Raw genomic sequence first — 20716 nt, 5'->3', positions numbered from 1 at the left:
ACTCTAAAGAGGTAATTCAAATAAGGGTGGTAGGAGTGTCGTGGTAGCAGGTGGAAGCAACTAAGATAGGTATGTGTTTTTCTCTTCTTGGCTTCTATCCAGCCTTTTAAATCATTTCTGCCAGGGCCTCTATTTCCTTACATGCAATAAAAGTATCTTATATGCAATATGGTATCTCACATGTTTAACCTTTTCTGGCTTTATTTTATATTTGGTTTCACATCTGTTCCTTTTCAGGTAAGAGTGAAACTCCCACTTGAAAACCTTAGGAGATATGGTACTTCAGCTCAGGAAGGAAGTCAGAACTAGAGTTTTAGACATTTAGAACTTGAGGCAGTATAAAGTATACAGTAGTGCTTAATAGCATGAACTTTGGAGCCACACTGCTTGGGTTGAAAACCTCGCTTTCCAAGCTATTTAATCTCTTCATACCTTCATATTTATGGTACAGTTTGGCAAGTTATTTAACCTTTCTGTACCTTAGTTTTTAATTTGTGAAATGAGGATAGAAGGGATAATGAGTATTTACCTTGCAGGGTTTGGGGAGGGTTAAATGAATCAATAAATATAAAATCTTAGAACAGCGCCTGGCCCATGCTTAACATTGTTTGCTATTGCTAGCGTATCACTGTGCGCACTTCTAGTTGTCTTATGTGCATATTCCACATCTGTCCCAAGCACTCAGAAAGCTTCCATAGAGCTAAGACGGCTTTCCACTTCCCTCTTCTTATCACAATTCGTACATAAGAAGTGTGCAATATATCTGAGATAATTCTCCAACTCCAGAAAGTCATTTGCCTTGGTTCACCCGCTAAATAATATTAAGAGTCTGTTTAAAAATGGTGAGCATCAAACCACTTTTCATTAATATAATAACAGACTCAGTTGAGTCAATGTAGTTTCATTTCATACAATCAAGCACCTTATATTGATAAGGTCATAAAAATATTATTCTCTACTCCGAGAATTCATTTCACTTCATAGCACCGGTTTGATTGTCCTTTTTGTTAACGTTCCTGGTCTTATCCGCGCTTCTCGGTCTCCTGGCCTCAGGAAGGCCATTCATTGACCTCTCCCGTGGCTAAGTAGCAAGCGATTTTTCCAAACCCGCCCCGGACCTCCGCCAAGCGGCCCAGGCTCCACCCACAGTGCGGGGACAGGGGAAGAGGAGGAGAGAAAAGGGGTGGGGCGCTGCAGATTCCTGGATGGGGCCTGGGTGGCGTGCCGGCGCCGTGACGTCTGACGCTACCAGTTGACGCAGCCGCAGCCGCAGCGACGCCTGGCTCTAGCTGGGACCCCTCCCATCCTTCTCCGCCCCTCTCTGTGTCAGTGGCTAGGGGCCCCCGGCCGGACCTAAAGCAGCTGGCCGGGGTGGCGGGGCTAGAGGGTGTGGGCGCGGGCAGAGCTTCGCCGGCCCGGGCCGGCTCGGCGCTGCTGCCGCTGCCCGAGGCCTTTAGCGTCCCTCGAAGAGGCCGGTGCGGTTCCAGGCCGCCCCGGCGCTCGCCCAGGTGAGGGGACGGGTCGGACTGGGCAGGGTTGGGTGAGCAGTTTTCCATTATCTCTGGAACTCAGCCAGGTCAGAGTCTGGAGGTTTGGCTTCTTCGCCGCTGTTGCGGCGTCGACTCGTTTCCTAGTTTGCTCTTCTTACCTGCAGCACCGGGACCTGTAGACCGGGTGTAGAAGGTCAATGGGAAGGCCTGGAAGAGCCATTACAGTCGATGTTTGGGGGCGCCGACGCCGGAGCGGCCTCTGTGGATGGTGATAAGACGGGTGGGCGGCGCCCACTTGGTGTGTGGACTCCGCGGGCGGGAAGGACAAGCGCACCTGCAGGCTCCGGCTTTAGCCTTGCTGGGAGCCCTTGGCTGCGGCAGACCCCGAACTGCTTAACGTAGGGTCTACTGACCGATGGCGGTGGAGCCTTAGAACCTTCCCCCTTCCCAATCCAGGCGGGACGTGTGTTGTATTGTGAGTTGGTGCTTGCTGAGTCTACACTATTGAAGAGTACATTTCAGCGGAAACAATATCTTACGGTCAAAGGAAGGTGAAGGGAAGTTGATTTTCCTTCTGCAGAGTATATTCTTTTCTCCCCTCCTCCACACCTAACTCCCACCCCCATTGACCTTAGTTTTGACAGTAGACAGTTAGGGACGCTTGTTAAATGGAAAGAATTCTTGTAAATTTCCTCTGTAAGAAAATCATGTTTTTGTAACTGCCCAAGCGTGTACGTTTCAACTGGTTTCATGTTACTGCTTTCACCCTGTGTATGGCATTGAAGCTGATTTATTCTAAGTTAACCATAAACATTTAATATGAAAATAGATGAATTAACCAGAATATTCATTTTACATAATTGTTGAGTAAGACATATTTTATGTGCATGTTATCTCATTTAATCATCATAACGATCCTATCACGTTAGGTCTGTTATTACTCTCATTTTATAGATGAACTAAACCGTGCAGCCCTAAAAATCAGCTTGTACAAAGTAGAGATGTGATTTAAACCAGGTAATCTGACTCCAGTTTAAGGTCCCATAATCAGTATGCTTTACCATCTCCCAAGTATCTGAGCAGTTTGCAAAGTGATTTTCATTTGATAAAAAGTGTGCCAGGTGCTTGGAATAGGAAGGAAACTGAGGCACCATTCCTGCCAGCAGAGAACAAACAGTTTGAGAGGACAACTTCTTTAAGGCCACACTTATGTTTTAAACATAGGATTTGACTTCTGGAACCTTGTTCTAAAAGCTTTAGAACACTGTAATTTGGAAACCGTGGTCTTATTCTAGTTTAGAAGTATTTCTTGTCTGGAAACTTTAAAGAAGGAAATGTGATATTGGAGTAACATTAAACACTTTCTATGTGTGTGCATTCACACTCATGCAATCAAATAATTTATTCTGAAATGGTGCAAATGTTGATAAAGCCAAACTATCTTCTATAATTGGTTAAAATGTTCTTTTCAGGTTTGTTAAGATGAAACGCTGCAGGTGGGCCTTCTGAAGACAAGGAGAAAGAAAAACAACACTGCAGACTCTGGAAAAAAATTGAGTAAATATTTTGGCCAAGTTTTTAAAAAAATAATTTCCAATTAAAGCTGAGATAGACGAAATCTGACTTTCTGCTTCAGTTGTGTTTTAAGCTGCTTGAATGGTCATAGAGTGAAGGTTGGGGCAGTATATAACATGACCTGCCATTCATCTTACCTCACTTTTGAATTGTTGATATCTGATTGACAATTAAGTTGTGTGCTTAGCTTGTGTATTGGGAGGAGAAACCCAAGGGAAGCTTTGGCTTAATTCTCTATCAAGTGTTAACATTTTTTTTTCTTTTTCTTGCTCATGCCCATGTTATAAAAGGCTTTAAAAATAAATGAAGAAAATTAGTTGACTTTGGTTTGTTCTTCACAGGATACTAGGTATGTTGAAGTCAAGTATATTTTATATTATGAGTTCTATGGAGATTAGTAGAAGACACAGTTAAACACGATGAAGAAATATTTAATTCATTTCATCAATATTTATTGAGTACCATATTTCAGGCTTTTAGTATTAGTGTTCATCATGGCCCTTGAGAATACTAGAGTAGTGAATTTTGCCTGGAAGGTAATATTTTTGTGAAATATCATACATTTTTTTATTTCTATGTGCAAAGGTGTTTTTGGTTTATATAAAAGACTAGAAAACTGCCCATATGGTAAATGTTTGTATTTATAATAAATCTTTCATAATTTTAGTTAATAAAGGAAGGTACTCTGCTAGTGCTACTCTAAGGTACAGTGGGATACTAGGATTCTTCTAGACTTCATTTCATCATATTTTTTTTCATGTTAAAGATAATGATAGAATTTCAAAAATTTCTTGAGAGGTTAAGAAAATTAACTCTTTAATATGAGAAAATTTCAGGCAATTTATATATAACGAATAGAAGTGACATGGTCAGGCAACAGTCTGGTGATGAGTTGGAGGGTGATGAGTTTGGCAGAGTGGTGATCATAAGAGGCATTGTAATAATTCAGGTGGCAAATGAGAACCAGAAGTACAGAGATGCAAATGGGAATTAAAGATGGAGATGGATTAGACAGATGCAAAGGAGATGTATTGAGTAGGATTTTGGGCTTGAGAGAAAGTCGAGTCCGGGTAATTTTTAGCTACTTTCATATGCAAGCACATAATAAATGTATAATAAACATTTGAAGGATAAAGGAACTGATATCTGATATCTGGCTTGAGAAACTGAGTGGATTCTGGGACCATTTGCTGAGGCAGTATAGGAAGAACAATAGATTGGGGAACATGGTTGTGGGGCTGTTGTTATGAGGCATCTGTGACTTCCAAGAAATGTCATTAGGAAGCTGGATATAGATCTTAGTTAAGAAGACCCCGCTGGGGATATAAAATTTGGAGTCTCAGCTTATAGATGATGGTTAAAAGCAATGTGACTAGATGAGATCACTCAGGGAAAAAATGTAGAGTAAAAGAAAAGAAATGCGGATAGGGAAGACTAATAAATCCCTATCCTGGAAGGAAGACACACCTCAAAGGAGATGAATGAATGGATAAGGAAGCAGGAGAATCACAGAAGTCAGTGGAAGAACTGAGTTTGGAGAAAAGGAGTGAGTATTAAACACCTTTGAGATATCAGATAAAATGAGGACAAAGAAAGTATCTATCAGACATGTCAAGAAGTTGTTGGGGCACCTGGGTGGCTCAGTTGGTTAAGCATCTGACTTTGGCTCAGGTCATGATCTCTGCATCGGGCTCTGCTGACAGCTCGGAGCCTGGAGCCTGCTTTAGATTATGTGTCCCTCTCTCCCTCTGCCCCTCCCCCGCTCATATTTTCTCTCTCTTTCTCTCTCTCTCTCTCTCTTTCTCTCTCAATCTCTTTCAAGAATAAATAAATGTTAAAAAAAAAATTTTTAAAAAGTTGTTGACCTGAGCAAGAGCGATTATATGGATGGAGCCAGTTCACACTGGTAAGAGATAAGGAAATTGAAATAGGTACTGTCATTTACCTATTTCAGAAAGTTTGATTCTAAGTTGAATAGAGAGGGGATCGCTAGATATATGAGTTTGAGAGTTTTTGTTTTTTAAAGGTATGAGTGATATGATTTATAATCTTTATTTGCTGAGGATAAAAAAACATCAAAAATAAAATTTGAAGATAGAGGAGAGAGGGACAATAATTAGTGAAGCAAGGTCACTGACTAAGCTGGAAGGGATGGAAAATGAGGATGCAGGTCAAGGGTGCTTTAGATAGACTTCTGAGACAGGAGTTAAGGAGATGGTGATGATTACGGATACAGATGAATATGTAGAAGCAGGGTAGGGGTTGCTCCACAGAGTCCATGCAGGAGACTCTCGCTTAAAGTAGAGAGAGGAAATGGTTCATTCATGGGTTGGTAATCTTCTTGGTGTGTTATTGCTGATTCCTCATCTTTTGGTAAGTTGGAGGAGAGTAGAGTGCATTAGTTTAGCTTAACATGACCGGTATGAACTGTCAGAATAGAGATAACTTGTAGTTATCTTGCAAAATTACTTTTCACATACTTTGTATTAGTTATCTATTGCTGAGTAACAAATTATACCTGAATTTAATGGTTTAAAATATTTAGTATCTTAGTTTCTGTGAGTCTGGATTTGGAAGCGCCTAAACTCAGTCCTTCTGGTTTAGGGTCTGTCATGAGGTTGCAGCCAAAATCTTGGCAGGAACTTCAGTCATCTCGACTGTGGCAGAAGGATTTGCTTCCATGATGGCACACATACATGTCTGTTGGCTAGAGGCCTCAAAGCCTCACCATGCCGATCTGTCTGGGGCTTTTTAAATGTCCTAACAAGGCATCTGGCTTCCCCTGGAACAGATGATCCAAGAGAGAACAAGGAGGAAGCTGTGATGCCAGTTTTGACTTAGTTACACACCATTGCTCCTGACATACTCTTTTTACAGCTGTATCACTAAGTCCAGCCCACACCTGAGAGGGGAATTAAGTTCTACCTCTTGAAGGGAGTAATGTTAAAGAGTTTTTGGACATTTTAAAACTACCATACATTTTATCAATTGTCAAGTTCTTTAGGGGCAAAAAAGCTCTTTAAAAGTCAGTGAATAATAGCCTTTATGATCAGGTGAGAGAGAGGTTCTAGAGGAGTGGGAGGTGGTTAAGTTAGATTTTGGTTCGCTTTATAATTTGGCCTTTTTTGCTGCTAATCAGGCTGCACAACTTGTGTTACCACTCAGGGTTATTTAAAAAAAGTGCTTGTTGACCCTTAATAGAGAATCATTTTAGGTTAAAAAAAATGCCATAGTTGGAAAAATATGAATTTTTTATGCCAAAATTTGAATTTTGGTAGCATTCATATTAGCTTCTAAATGTAGAGGTGGGAGGAAGGATCTCATTTTTCATATAACGAAACTTAGAACTAAGAGATAATTACTGGGGCCTTAGCTGTGTTTGTGCTTAGCTTCTCAGTGCCATAGTTTTCTCGTCTTTAAAATGGGGAATTGTTAATGAGTAGTTATTTGTGACAATTAGATGAGTAAATGCACATAAAGTGTTTAGCACTGTGTCTAGCACACAGCAAACCTTGAATAAGTGTTGTAGCCATTGTTATGATAGCTATATTTTTATCATTTTAATGGTGAATTAATACCATGGAATGAATGTTTCAAAGGGTAAGAGAACATTGACCAAATGTTTAAAGTCTGAATTTTAGATTATTGATCTGTTTGTACTTGGTCACCTTTTATGTATACGTAAAGTATATTTCTATTCATATCCATTTAAAATGCTGTGTCTCATATCACCAGTAGTACTGTATGGGTCATATCCACATAAAACTTCCCAAAGCAGACTTCTTTGTTGTTGTTTTACTTACATGAAAGTTCAGTTTCAGTTGTAGCAATATCATCAGCTCACAGGAATTGGCTGTTAAATGAATCTTGTGGGCTCTTAGGGTAGCAACATACTAATAAGAAAACGTTTTCTTTGAACTTGATGTGAGGAGAGTGTTGGTAAACACATGTGACAAGTTTCTCCCTCTCCCCACATCCAAAGACCCTTTTTGGTTGGGTGAATAGTTTGAACATGTATTTGGGAGGGTTTCTGACTGAAGTGACATAAGGTAGAAGATAGAACCTTAAGAGCCAGATAGGAAAATGGAAATAGATTTATTACAAAAATCTTTTAGAATTTTATTTTGCTGGTGCTTTTTAGTGTTATGCCTTCTGGTGTATTTTTAATCTAAATCAAAGTTGACATATTGAATTCTTGATTAAAAGAATTGAAGGAGGGGCACCAGGGTGGCTCAGTTGGAGTGTTCGACTTCTGCTCAGGTCATGATCTCAGGCTTCATGAGTTCAAGCCCTGCATCGGACTTGCTGCTGTCAGCTTAGAGCTTGGAGCCTGCTTTGGATTCTGTGTTTCCCTCTGTCTTCCTTCTGTCTTTCTCTCTGCCCCTCCTGCTTGTGCTTTCTCTTTCTCCCAAAAAATAAATAAACACTTAAAAAAAAAAGGAAACTTGCAGAATGTGTTCACTAGTCAGTACAAAATGAAGACAAAACCCCACAACCAGTGAATGGGAAGTAAAAGTAGGTGGATTACATCTTTCACTTGGCAGTTACTATTGAGCTCTTTGCATTGCTGACCATATCAAGGAATATGTTGAAGGTAGAAATTAGTTCTGGTGGATTATTAAAAGTGAATTGTGTATTTAAGAATCATGGTTTCTTCTAGGTTTGGAGAGTTTGAAGTCTGTTCTTTTTACCCTATTAATAGATATGTTTTCTACAGATTTTTAAGAGATTTGTTTTGCTTTTAATAAGTATTTAGGTAAACCAGCATAAATTTCTGTCTATAGCAGTGAGGTGTGCTAAAGTGCAACATTTTTGTTGAATGATATGATTTCTGAGATGTTAAAAATTCTTTCATATATAACATAAAGAACAGTTTTTGTAGCATAGATTACGTTATTAAAAAGTATGTTTAGTTTGCAGATTTTTAGTGTTTGAATTGTCACTTACCATATCTGAATATTTCTTTAGCAATAGTTGCCTGGTAACTAGTGTATTTTGGTACTTGATCTGCTTCTAAGAATCATATCATACTCACTGTTACTTGTAGAACTACGTTATTCATATTAACTTAATTTCTTGATTGTTATTTGTGCCAACTAATTTTTTTGGTTATAAAATTCTGTTATTTAGTTAAATATATGTATTTTTCTCATATATTGTAAGGAATGAAATACATTTCAATCATTGTCTACTGCTATGCATTTTATTTATTTTTTTTAGCTTTCACCTTTTTTGTTGAGCTGATTTTTTCTTAAAGAACATTAATGATAGTAGCTTAGCACCACTGCTGTAATGTGTTTCTTGTCAGGCACTGTATGTTAGCTTGTTTGCTTCATGTTTTTAATGCCTTGAGCATCTCTTCAGAGAAGAGATGGCCATTTGGAAACAGGCTCAAAGAGATTCAGTAACTTGCTCAAGCTATCTCACAGCTAAGGAAGGTATTAAAGGGGTAGAGCAAGCTTTCCATTTCAAATCTGACTGTAAAGCCTAGTTCCAGTATGCCAGATGATTTCTGTTATTTCTGATAGAATGTTATTTTACCATTTAATTCTGTTGGGTTTTGGAGTTAGTTAATAGTGAATTGTGTTTGTTGCACTTGGAATCCTGGGACTGAAAGGAACCTGGAATGACTTTCTCGGTAGAGATAATTATATACCTGGTCTAACTTAAGAGGATAATTGTCTATCTTGTTTGTTTAAATGAACAGAATAGGACATTATAGATTTTTGCTTTATTTTGAATTTTAAGAGATAATATTGGTTAATACTCCCCTTGAAGGGATGGATGGTGGAATTTAAAGCCTTGTATCCTGATTAAACTCTATGTTTAATGGGTAATAACAACCTTGTTAATATATTCCATTACTATCTTGTAATGTAAAATTTACATATTTATTTTATGTGAGATATTAGTTGTAGTAAGTACTTCCCTATTTTATATACTTTATTTATGAAGCATCATGGAATTGGAAAGTCATGTGTTTTAGACCGTTTACCTTTAGATTGGTGAATGGTCAGTGTTTAAATGAATAGCTCAAATGTTCTAATCATCCTTGAAACTTCATTTTGGATAAAAATGTTGTCATGATATGATTTAAGTTTTAATTTTGTTTTGGGATGTCATTATGTCATAGTAGAGATGAGCAGTCTGTTCAGACATTTCATTTTTATTGGTATTTACTTAGATATTTGGGTCAGTTATCTGGCTTCTTAATTTTAAGGTGGACATAAATGACTTTGAAATGGGGAACTTTTACAAAAGTTATCTCCAGATAATTTGTTACATATGAGCAGAAATCAAACAGTAACTGAAAAATTCTCAAGTAAGTGTATATATTCTGTAACAGTTACTGTAGATCAGTAAAATTGGCCAAGGGTAAGTGCTTTGTCCTAATAGGTGTTTAATTTTACCTGATGGTAGAGAGAATATGAATATTGATGAAGTTCAGAGGAGAGCTGTAAAGTTCATTTATTTTCCAACTTTTAAAACTCATGCAGTTTCTTTTATAGAAAAGGAACTGAGGGCGCCTGGGTGGCTCAGTTGGTTAGGTGTCTGACTATTGATACTGGCTCAGATTATGATCTCGCGGTCTCTGAGCCCTGCTCTACACTAACAGCTCAGAGCCTGCTTGGGATTCTCTCCCTTTTCTCTCTCTGCCCCTCCCCTGCTCGTGCATTTGTGTGTTTGCGCTCTCTCTCTCTCTCTCTCTCTCTCTCTCTCTCTTTCTCTCAAATTAAGATACAATACAATACAATACAGTACAATAAAAACATTTTAGAAAAGGAACTATAATTAAATGCAGAGAATTTTAATATGATGGTCTGAAGATACAAAGAATTGTGATTTGTCTTTTTATACAAAGAATTGTGATTTCATTGTTGCATGAGATTTGATTAAACTTTTTTCACATAATTGGGTTGTTAAAAAGTTGAATATCCTCTTCTTAAACTCAAGCAAATGAAAACCAGATTTTCTTGAGAGTGAAAAAGATCACTTAGGAATCTCTTTGGCTCTGGGTACATTGGAATACTCACTTATCATTTTTTTTTTTTAATACTTTTGGCGATAGCTCATAATTATGTACTTCCATGATGATGTATTTATTTCATTCATTTCTGAAACAAGTATTTATTGAGAGACTTCTGTATACAGAACTTGGTTAGATATTACGCTTAAATGGGTAGGGCAAACCCATCCTTAAGAACATTTGTCTACCAGGGGAGACAAACTTCTAAAGTAATGATTGTAATATGGTACGATAACTGCTAAGATACAGGTATTCATTCAAACAGCCTTTTTTTTTTTTCTAGTATTTTCTATATTTCCAGACATCGTACTAAAAAGGTTATTGTAAATATTCCAAATCTTGTACTTAATACTCAGAATTCTTAGCTGTATTACAGAATTTTTAAGCTCAATAAATATTTATTGAATGAATAAACAAAAAAGTAGCTCAACATTATCAAGCAACTGTCTTAACTATGTTGTTCCAAAAAATCTAAATCAGTATTTACTTTCCCATGACAGTACCCAAGAAAGCTCTGTCTCTTCATAACCAGATCTTTTCACATCATAGGTAATGTTATATATAGACTTGTTCCAGTTTAAACCTGATATAGGAAAACCTTATACCTGAAATCCTGTGTCAAATTATGGGATGATATCTCTTCTTTTGGAAGAAGGTAAACTAACCAGTGCAGTGAAGTTTTCTTGACAAGCTGTGGGCAGGTGCACAGATCCTCCAGTTCCTCCCACTCACCCCTTTTCTGAGATGATAAATAATTATTGCTGAGGTAGGGTGGAATTGGGGGACTTGGGGTAAGCTGTGGTGATGAAGGCCCTCTTATTCATTATTTTCTTTCACCAACCACTTAGGGTCATTCTTCTTACAGTTGTCACAAACACAAATTAAAAGCTAAAAACTAAGAAAAATAGAAAAGGAACAGGTACTGTAGAAGTTATGGGACTAGTGCCAAAAAACTTGGAGTAATAAGTAAAAAAAAAAAAATGAAATAGAAGAGATTTTAGATAAATATGAATTTGACTTTTTTTTTTTTATTGAGAGAGAGAGAGAGAGAGAGAGAGAGAGAGAGAGAATATCCCATGAGGGAGGGGGAGAGAGAGAGAGAGAAAGAAAAAGAAGTGGATGGAGCTCACCTGAAGAGGGGCTCGAGCTCACCTGATGAGGGACTCAAACTCATAAACCACGAAATCATGACCTGAGCCGAAGTCAAATGCTTAACCAACTGAGTCACTCAGGCGCCCTGAATTTGATTTTTCAAAAATCTATGGAAGCCATCAGATTCTTTCATCTTTCTATCACCAGATCTCCCCATATCTTGGTCTTTCCTTTCCTTTCTTCCTGTTCAGATGAAGGAAATGTTTCTCTTTCTGTCATATATATATATATATATATATATATATATATATAATACATGATATATATATATATACACACACACACACACACCCTGAATTAAACCAAACTTTTAAAAGATATTAAATATTTAACACTGTGTCCTTTAAATGGTATGGTTTTATGATCTCTTTATTTTATTTTTTAATTTTATTTATTTATTTTTTATGATCTCTTTAAAGTACAGAATCATTTTTCATGTAAAAGAAAGCTATCCTCAGATTTAATAGGACTGGTAACAAACAAACAAACAAAAAAATAGTTCCTTAGTTTAGGTCTTCCTAGAACCAATACCTGGATAAGGAAGGACTCAAGTATAGAAGTGATCGTAGGAAAGACTGGTAGGAGAATGGGGAAGTAAGAAAGGAAAGGGATTGAAGTCAGTAAAGGGCATTATCCTAGCAGTTACCACTGTGGGCATCTGGAGCTCACTACCATTGGTGAACTCTTGGGAAACCAAATGGAATATGCCTCAGGGGCGCCTGGGTGGCTCAGTCGGTTAAGCGTCTGACTCTTAGTTTCACCTCTGGTCATGATCTCATGGTTGGGGAGTTTGAGCCCTGCATTGGGCTCTGTGCTGACAGCGTGGGGCCTGCTTGGAAGTCTCTCTCTCTCCCTCCCCCCCCCCCGCCCCCTTCTGCCCCTCCTCTGCTCTCTCTCAAAAATAAATAAGTAAACTTAAAAAAATACTATGCCTCAGAGTTATCCCAAATCAAGAACAAAGAAGCTGCAGTTGTGTATCCACCACTTTCCTAGCCGTCATTGATGTTACCTCTTTGGCATTTCTGGCTTGCCCTGAGTATAAGCTGAGCATGTTTCTGCAGTCCAAAAGCAGCCCTCAGTAAAGTATTCGGTTGTTCCAAATGAGCAGTCATCTTGTGTAGAGATGAATGCTAACAGTATGTGGGCAAGACACCAAAAGCATTGGTTGCAATCAGCAAACATTTATATGGTGTATTATTTACTATGTGCTGGGTGCTATTCTAAATGGTTTACATACATGATTTATCAGTTTTCACTATTCACCTCTGTCAGGTAGGTACTATTAGTGTTCTCGTTTTACAGATGAGGGAATAGAGCACAGAATGGTTAGGTAACTTGCCCATGGTCACACAGCTATAACATTAGATCTGGTAGTTCTAACTTAGTCTAGTATAGAATCCATGCTCTCAATCCACATAATGTCCTGTTTCTGGAACAATATAGTCTGAAGCAGGATCTTTGGATTCTACTGTTTTTTCTTTGATGACTGCCTCCTCCTTCTCTCTTCCCCAATCTCTCTTAATGTTCTTTATGTCCTTTCTTGATGAAACTTACTTGTCTCCCCTTTCTAGAACAGTATATATTCCTTCCATTCTTATATTCAAGGCTGTCAATTCAAATAATTCATGCTAAGGTGATCTTTCTGATGTTGTGATGAAGTTTGAGTTTGCTCAGTATTTGCACTTTAATTTTTTAAAAAGCTAAGTATTTAAGCACTGAAGAAAGACATGATGCTAGAATGACAGATGACTGAGTTGTTATTTTGGGGTTGGGAGACACCTATTTCTTGGTTGGTTATAAGAAGAGGTCAATACATGTATGCTTGGGCAAGAAAAGTCTCTCACCTGTCATTTCCTATCTTCTAGTTACCAAATCTCCCTTTTTCTTTTTAAATTATGGAAGTATTATATGCCAATTGTAAAATATTAGACAGTACCTAAGTGTCAAGAGTAAAAGTGGAAGTCCTGTTTCACTGTTTCTTTTCCTTCCTCCTAAGTCTTTCCCAATGCTCTCTCTAGAGGTAACGATAATATGGCTTCACTGTTTTTGCTGATTTAAAAAAGTGCGTATATATACACACACTCCATATATGTGCACATATATACATATGTGTGTATATATATGGTGTCTATATGTAATATACATAATGGATAGTCTTTTTTAATGTTTATTCAGTTTTTTTTTTTTTGAGAGAGAGACAGAGCATGAGTGGGGAAGGGGCAGAAAGAGAGGGAGACACAGAATCTGAAGCAGGCTCCAGGCTGTGAGCTTTCAGCACAGAGCCCGACGCGGGGCTTGAACCCATGAACTGTGAGATCATGACCTGAGCCAAAGTCGGATGCTCAACTGACTGAGCCACCCAGGCACCCCTGGTCTTTTTTCTTTTAAACATTAAGTGGAATGCTATACATTTTGTTTCTCAACTTGCTCTTTCCCTGCTAACATTACATATATCCTGGACTTTTCTGTGTATCAGCCCATATAGAGCTATCTCATTTTTTTTTTTTAGAAAGGCTGCATATTATTTCCCAGTAAAGTATACTATATTTAACTATTTAATTATTTTCCTATTAATTGATATATTTTTTCAAATTTTTCAGTACACTGTGTAATGCTGTCCGAGTTAAAGTATACACATTCTTACAGTATTTGAATAAATTGTTCTTTCCAAATGTAGTTTACTCCCCAACTGTGTATGAATGCCCATTTTCCCATACTTTTGCTGAAGTAGTTGTTTACAGTCTTTCTAATTTTTACTTATATCACTATTGGGTGATTGTCCCAATGTTTAGTGATACTATCTTTCTCTGTAAATTGCCTACTTATATATTTTGTTCATTTGCCTATCATATTATTTATATTTTTTCCTACTAATTTGTGGGATGACCTCCATTTCTGAAAGACCAAATTAAGATTTTGAATTCTGTCTCTAAAAGTGTTAATGTAAGTATTAGATGTTTGATAATTTGATTTTTTTATGCCAGTGAGAAAGAAATAAAATAGTTTGAATGTAGTATTTGAAAAGATTTTACAGGTAATTCACTTTGAAAAGTAATAATTTTGGAAAGGTATTTCCTAAAATGGTGGTAGTAGTGGTGGTGTTAAATTAGGAACTTTGATAAATCTCTAGTTTATGCTCTGTTTGCTTGAGCTATTTCACATTTTCATGTTTTTCTTTGTCACTAAAAATAATAATTGCCACAATTTCTATTTTAATGTAGACAGCAGTTTTGAATATCATGGATTTCAGGAAGAATGAAGAGAATATAGATGAATCATGAAAATATTGAGGGGTGTCTGAGTGGCTCAGTCAGTTAAGCATCCGATTTCGGCTCTAGGTCATGATATCACAGCCCGTGGGTTTGATCCCTGCATCAGGCTCTGTGCTGACAGCTCAGAGCCTGGAACCTACTTTGGATTCTGTGTTTCCTCTTCTGCTTGCGCTGTGTCTCTGTCTCTCTCTCAAAAATAAATAAGCATCAAAAAAAATTTTTTTAAGAAAATATTGGGGCGCCTGGGTGGCTCAGTCGGCTAAGCCTCCGACTTCAGCTCAGGTCACGATCTCGCGGTCCGCTGGTTCGAGCCCCGCGTCGGGCTCTGGGCTGATGGCTCAGAGCCTGGAGCCTGCTTCCGATTCTGTGTCTCCCTCTCTCTCTGCCCCTCCCCTGTTCATGCTCTGTCTCTCTCTGTCTCAAAAATAAATAAACGTTAAAAAAAAAATTAAAAAAAAGAAAATATTGAGAGAGCTTGTCTTAAAACATGTAGGTCAGATATTTTCTTACATAATAGATAAAAATACCATTTAAAATGATGTAATACTTGAAAACAGTGGCTGTGTTCAAGGCACTGTCACTGGTATTATGGATACAAAGATAAATAAAACAATCCTTACTGATCATAATATATTGGGAGAGAGAGAAGCAAGATAGATTAAGTTCAAGTTATGTGTCTTTGGGAGGATGCTCAACTGACTGAGCCACCTAGGTGCCCATCCTTTAATTCTTTTAATCAAGAATTCAGTATATCAACTTTCATTTAGATTAAAAATACACCAGAAGGCATAACACTAAAAAGCACCAGCAAAGTAAAATTCTAAAAGATTTTTGTAATGAAACTATTTCCATTTTCCTATCTGGCCCTTAAGCTTCTCTTTTATTTTATACCTTATGAACTTTTACTTTTATTAAATTTACCTTTTTTCCTCTCTTACATGATTTCCTTTGCAGTTTAATAAATCTCTGATTCTAAATTTAATATTTGAACTCTTCGGCCTTTAGATGCTGCTCTGGAAAAACTTCAGTAATGGATCAAAGGAAGAATGAGAGTATTGTTCCTAGTATCACTCAATTAGAAGATTTTCTTACAGAACACAATTCCAATGTTGTTTGGCTCCTTGTTGGTAAGTAGAATATATTTTCTTGTACTTTGTTTTTTATGTACGGATTAACAATTGTCACATTTTAAGCAGTAGTTAGCTGAAGTTGAAATGCTTACACTACCATTCGTTTATTTTTTGGAAAAAAGGTTTCAATCTGTATTTCTATGAATATTTGCTCTGGCAAGTGCTCTAGAGGGCTCTTTTTCTTAGGTTGCCTCCTTTTGTGTGAGTTAGGGGAGGTGGGAGGAGAAGAAAGACATTGCAATTAGTTTATCTTTCCTGTCGCAAGTCCGCTCCTTCACCAAACCCCATCTCAGTGCGTGCACGTGTGCGCGCGCACACACACACACACACACACACTTTTTTTTGTTTTATCATGATGAATCCCTATGGTAAATATGTTTTTATAGCAAAATAAGAGTGTATATGCCTAGTTAATCTCATCTCTTTCATTACTCTTTACACTTAACAGTGGGCTCTGCCAGTAAAAAAAAAAAAACAAAACAAATTGGGGGCTAATACTCCAGCAGTTTTCTAGGTACATAGAAATAATACAAAACAGTGTATAAATCAATGGCAAAGAGAGGGAGGGAAAATGAATGAATGAATGAATATTAATAAGAGGAAGAGAATATTGTGGGCTGTTACTGCGCAGAAAGTTTTTGTGGATTTGAATTTTAGCATAAAAATTAGAAAGGTAGAGGCGAAAATAGAAAGGGTAAGATGGGGTAAGGAGGGAAAAAGAGGGTAATGATGTTTATTGTATATCTTCTGTGTGCCACATACCACTGACATTTTGCATATGTTATCTCAATGCTCGGAGAAGACTTAAGGTAGGTATTATTCTTTTCCTTTTAACATGTTGGAGAATTGAGGCCCATAAGGATTAAATAACTTACACAGGGGCGCCTGGGTGGCGCAGTCAGTTAAGCGTCCGACTTCAGCCAGGTCACGATCTCGCGGTCCGTGAGTTCGAGCCCCGCGTCAGGCTCTGGGCTGATGGCTCAGAGCCTGGAGCCTGTTTCCGATTCTGTGTCTCCCTCTCTCTCTGCCCCTCTCCCGTTCATGCTCTGTCTCTCTCTGTCCCAAAAATAAATAAACGTTGAAAAAAAAATTAAAAAAAAATAAATAACTTACACAGGTTACATAGCTCCTTTTTTTCTGAGTGCATGCTTATGTTTCTTTCATGACACCACAGGACGTGTAAGGAAATGGGTAGAGGTGAAGTGTATATAGAAGGAATTATGATTTAAACTTTGAGTTCTGATTTTTTCTAATTGACAGAAGTGCCCTATTATAAATCATTCATTAAAGCCAAAAAAGTAAAATGAAATGCAAAATATTAATATGAAATAGAACTTCATAAAAGCAGCATTGAAAATTACCTTTTAGGTTAATTATGGTAGAATTCTTCCTTATTTCCTATCACTGTCTTCTCTTATTACCTAGAATTTCTCTGACTTTTTTCTGTTGTGTACAACTCCTTTTCTTAAGGAAAAAACAACAGCAACACCCAGAAAGACATTGAGTGACTATTTACTCTTGCTGTTTTACTAAGTGGCCTCATGATATTGAAGGGGTTTGAGAGACATGATAGAGTGAAAAGGCCACAAGTCTCAGGTTGTATAATACTAGAAGCATACTTTCTTAGCAGATACCTCTTGTTTTTCCGAATGACCCACAGTAACCTGCTGTCAACACAGTGATTTACAGTAAAAATTAGCACAAAATGTTTTTAAACTTAAAACATAATGACATATTCAAATCACTATTTTGTATACCTGAAACTAATATTATATTATGTGTCAACTATACTTCAATAAAAAAACCCAAAACACTTTTTTTAAAATGTTTATTTATTTTTGAGAGAGAGAGAGAGAGAGAGACAGAGTGTGAGCAGGGGAGGGACAGAGAGAGAGACACAGAATCCAAAGTAGGCTCCAGGCTCCACGCTGTCAGCACACAGCCTGATATGTGGCTTGAACCCATGAACCATGAGATAATGACCTGGGCTGAAGTCGGACGCTTAACCAACTGAGCCACACAGGTGCCAACCCCCCCCCGCCCCGCCCCCCCAAGACACTTTTTACAGACAAAAATACAATGACATATCATCAAAATAACTTTTCAAAAGAATTGTTCTAGAAATAATATTTACGGACAAATCATAGCACTTATTACATCAGAGCTGTTACCGTCAATCTAAGCTACCCTGAGAAAATATATTTTGATTTTCCGTGACTGCTTGGTTTTATCCATGTTAAAATAACTTTTTTAAGTTTAAAGTTTAAGTTTAAGTTTAAAAAGTTAGGAACTTAATGTGCTGTTGTTAAATGGTGATACATGTTAAATTGCTTTACATTATTTTGTCCTAATTTGGAAAATAGTTATACTTCTAAAGTGAATAAGTAAAAGGAAAGTTATTATCAAAAACTGCTTTCTCACATTTTAATTTTTGTATATTAATGAACTAGGTTCTTTGTGGGAATATTCTGAATCCTGTAAGTGACTATAAACTTTTCATGAAAAATTGTCAAATTTGAAATACCATTTACTGTAGCATATTCACTGGCATTCTTTAAAAGTAGGTTATTGTCTTATCTATTAGAGCAAAATAGCATAAGGTGGCCTGTTTAATATAGATATGCCTTTATGTAGAGTAAAACTCTCACTTCTTTACCTTTTATTAAAAAGCAGGAACTATTGATTAAAAAAAAAAAAAAAACACTGCTTTTTCTCTGATTTAAAAAAATCATTGGTTTTCATTCTTTTTAAATAACTGTAGCCTTGGGGCGCCTGGGTGGCGCAGTCGGTTAAGCCTCCGACTTCAGCCAGGTCACGATCTCGCGGTCCGTGAGTTCGAGCCCCGCGTCGGGCTCTGGGCTGATGGCTCAGAGCCTGGAGCCTGTTTCCGATTCTGTGTCTCCCTCTCTCTCTGCCCCTCCCCCGTTCATGCTCTGTCTCTCTCTGTCCCAAAAATAAATAAAAACGTTGAAAAAAAAAATTTAAAAAAAAAAAATAAAATAACTGTAGCCTTTAGGACACAGCTTGGGAATGAGCTTTTAGCCTAATAAAGGTGGACATTTTTCGGAATATTTAGAAATAAGGGCTTTCTCTTTCCAGAACATCTTTATATATGTTTAATAACTAAAACAGTATAAAATAGTGAGAAAGAAAACAAAAAAAGGAAGTATTTCTTTAGTTAATCTGATTGGAATATGTGCTTTTCTGGCTAATACGTAAGGAAAAATGAGAAAAGATGGATAAGGTAGAATCAGTATCTGGTGTTAAAAATCCAAGCATTAAATTCTAAGAGGACATATTGCTATATAGAAGTAAGTCCTATCATTTCTGAATGTAATGATCTTTTACTAACAAGTTTTTATTAAGATATTAAAGTGATTGTAAAGGAAACTTATAGTGAGATTCTTTTGCATTTTTTTCTCCCAACAGCTACCATTTTGTCCTGTGGATGGATTATTTATCTCACGTATTACAATTCTCGAAATGTTGGTCTTATTTTAACATTGGTTCTTAATAGATTATACAAACATGGGTATATCCATATTGGTAAGTTTGAGTAACACTGAATTTTTTTCTTCTGCATAACCTTGAGATTTATATTATAAATTTATATTTTATAAGTGATCATCAGAAATTACCTTTGTTTTATGAATGTTAACCTAACTGGAATTTCTCTCACACAGCACTCTATGACAGAAGATAAACGATCACTTGGTTAGGTTCTTTATCTCATTCTTGTTTCTTAAAGTGTTTCTATAGTAACTTTTGGATTTTTTTTTTTTTTGCTTGTAAAAGATACTTATTAAAATAATTGGAAAAATATAGGCACATGTAAAATATAGAAATAGAAATTTCTTAGGATACTACTATCCAAAGAAAGTTTCTAATGCTCACTGAAGTTTTTGCCGTTTTATTTTTTTTTTTCTTTCAGTAACCTCTACTTAAAAAAATCTATAAGTTGGAATCATTTTGTGCATTTCATTTTGTGGTCCACATTATTAACTTAGTAATGACTACTTATAAGTGGGAAGTTTTCAGATTCAAGGGTCTATCAGGAACCAATATGTTTTAGAAAGCCCTCGACCAGTGGGAAAAAGGGTTGAGAGGTCACTGACTAGAACCATCCTAACTTTCCTTAGAATACTTCTTAGTGGTCGATATAAATAACATTTCCCTCAAACATAAGTCATCTTCCACTAATTTGAGACAATGGTTCCTGGAATCAAAGAAATTAATGGAGAAAGATGGTGAATTATCACTGCTTTGGGATTTATTTAATAGTTGTGCGTAATTAAGGGAATTATTCATATGGAGCAACTATTTAATGTCTTCATATGCGTATTTAGCAGTTTCAGTTCATAGTGATGGTACTTATTGTACTTTTTGTTATATTTGAGGAGAGAGGGATAGAAAATTAGTAAGGCTGTAAGGACATCAGGAGGGAGCCAGGAGAGAACATTTAATTATTGAATAAATTGAATGCTAAGATTATTTTAAGCTTCAAGTACTCTACTCTGTATCAAAACAATTCCATTAATCGCTGTTGTTGTTGTTGTTGTTGTTTTTCCTACAACAGGCTCCTTCTCTTTCTCTGTTCTTTCTGGAAAAGTCATGGTTCGTGAAATCTATTATATTACAGAAGACATGTCTATTAGGTAAAAAACAAAAAAAACTCATCTTAAATTTGAAATATTGTAAATTTTTTCTGATAATATTTAATATGACTTCTTCAGATAAAACCATAAATCAAAAATAATTTTTTCAGAGAAAGACAGATACCATATGTTTTCATTCTTATGTGGATCCTGAGAAACTTAACAGAAGCCCATGGGGGAGGGGAAGGGGAAAAAAAAAAGAAAAAAAAGAGGTTAGAGTGGGAGAGAGAGCCAAAGCATAAGAGACTCTTAAAAACTGAAAACAAACTGAGGGTTGATGGGGGGGGGGGGGGTAGGTGATGGGCATTGAAGAGGGCATCTTTTGGGATGAGCACTGGGTGTTGTATGGAAACTAATTTGACAATAAATTTCATATAATAAAAAAATAAAATTAAAAAAAAAGAAAAATAATTTT

General features: G+C 36.8%; 1 protein-coding gene across 8 annotated transcripts in view; it reads left to right on the top strand.

Annotated features, from left to right (window-relative positions):
- Nucleotides 1–1273: 1273 nt before the first annotated feature.
- Nucleotides 1274–20716, top strand: part of KIAA1109 (KIAA1109 ortholog) — a 225473-nt gene continuing 206030 nt past the window's right edge. For 6 of the 8 annotated variants that reach the window (XM_032592904.1, XM_032592907.1, XM_032592906.1 and 3 more), the window contains exons 1-5: nucleotides 1275–1508; nucleotides 2963–3047; nucleotides 15522–15643; nucleotides 19076–19192; nucleotides 20223–20301. In XM_032592904.1, the coding sequence (XP_032448795.1) occupies nucleotides 15547–15643; nucleotides 19076–19192; nucleotides 20223–20301 (293 nt within the window). In that variant the 5' untranslated portion in view covers nucleotides 1275–1508; nucleotides 2963–3047; nucleotides 15522–15546. Of the gene's footprint in view, nucleotides 1509–1654; nucleotides 1789–2962; nucleotides 3048–15521; nucleotides 15644–19075; nucleotides 19193–20222; nucleotides 20302–20716 lie in introns of all 8 variants that reach the window. The other 2 variants (XM_036064257.1, XM_030313128.2) reach the window with 2 other exon arrangements.

This window comes from Lynx canadensis, chromosome B1 (genome assembly GCF_007474595.2).
Source record: "Lynx canadensis isolate LIC74 chromosome B1, mLynCan4.pri.v2, whole genome shotgun sequence".
NCBI lineage: Eukaryota > Metazoa > Chordata > Mammalia > Carnivora > Felidae > Lynx > Lynx canadensis.
This window is presented reverse-complemented; position numbering and strand designations above follow the sequence as displayed.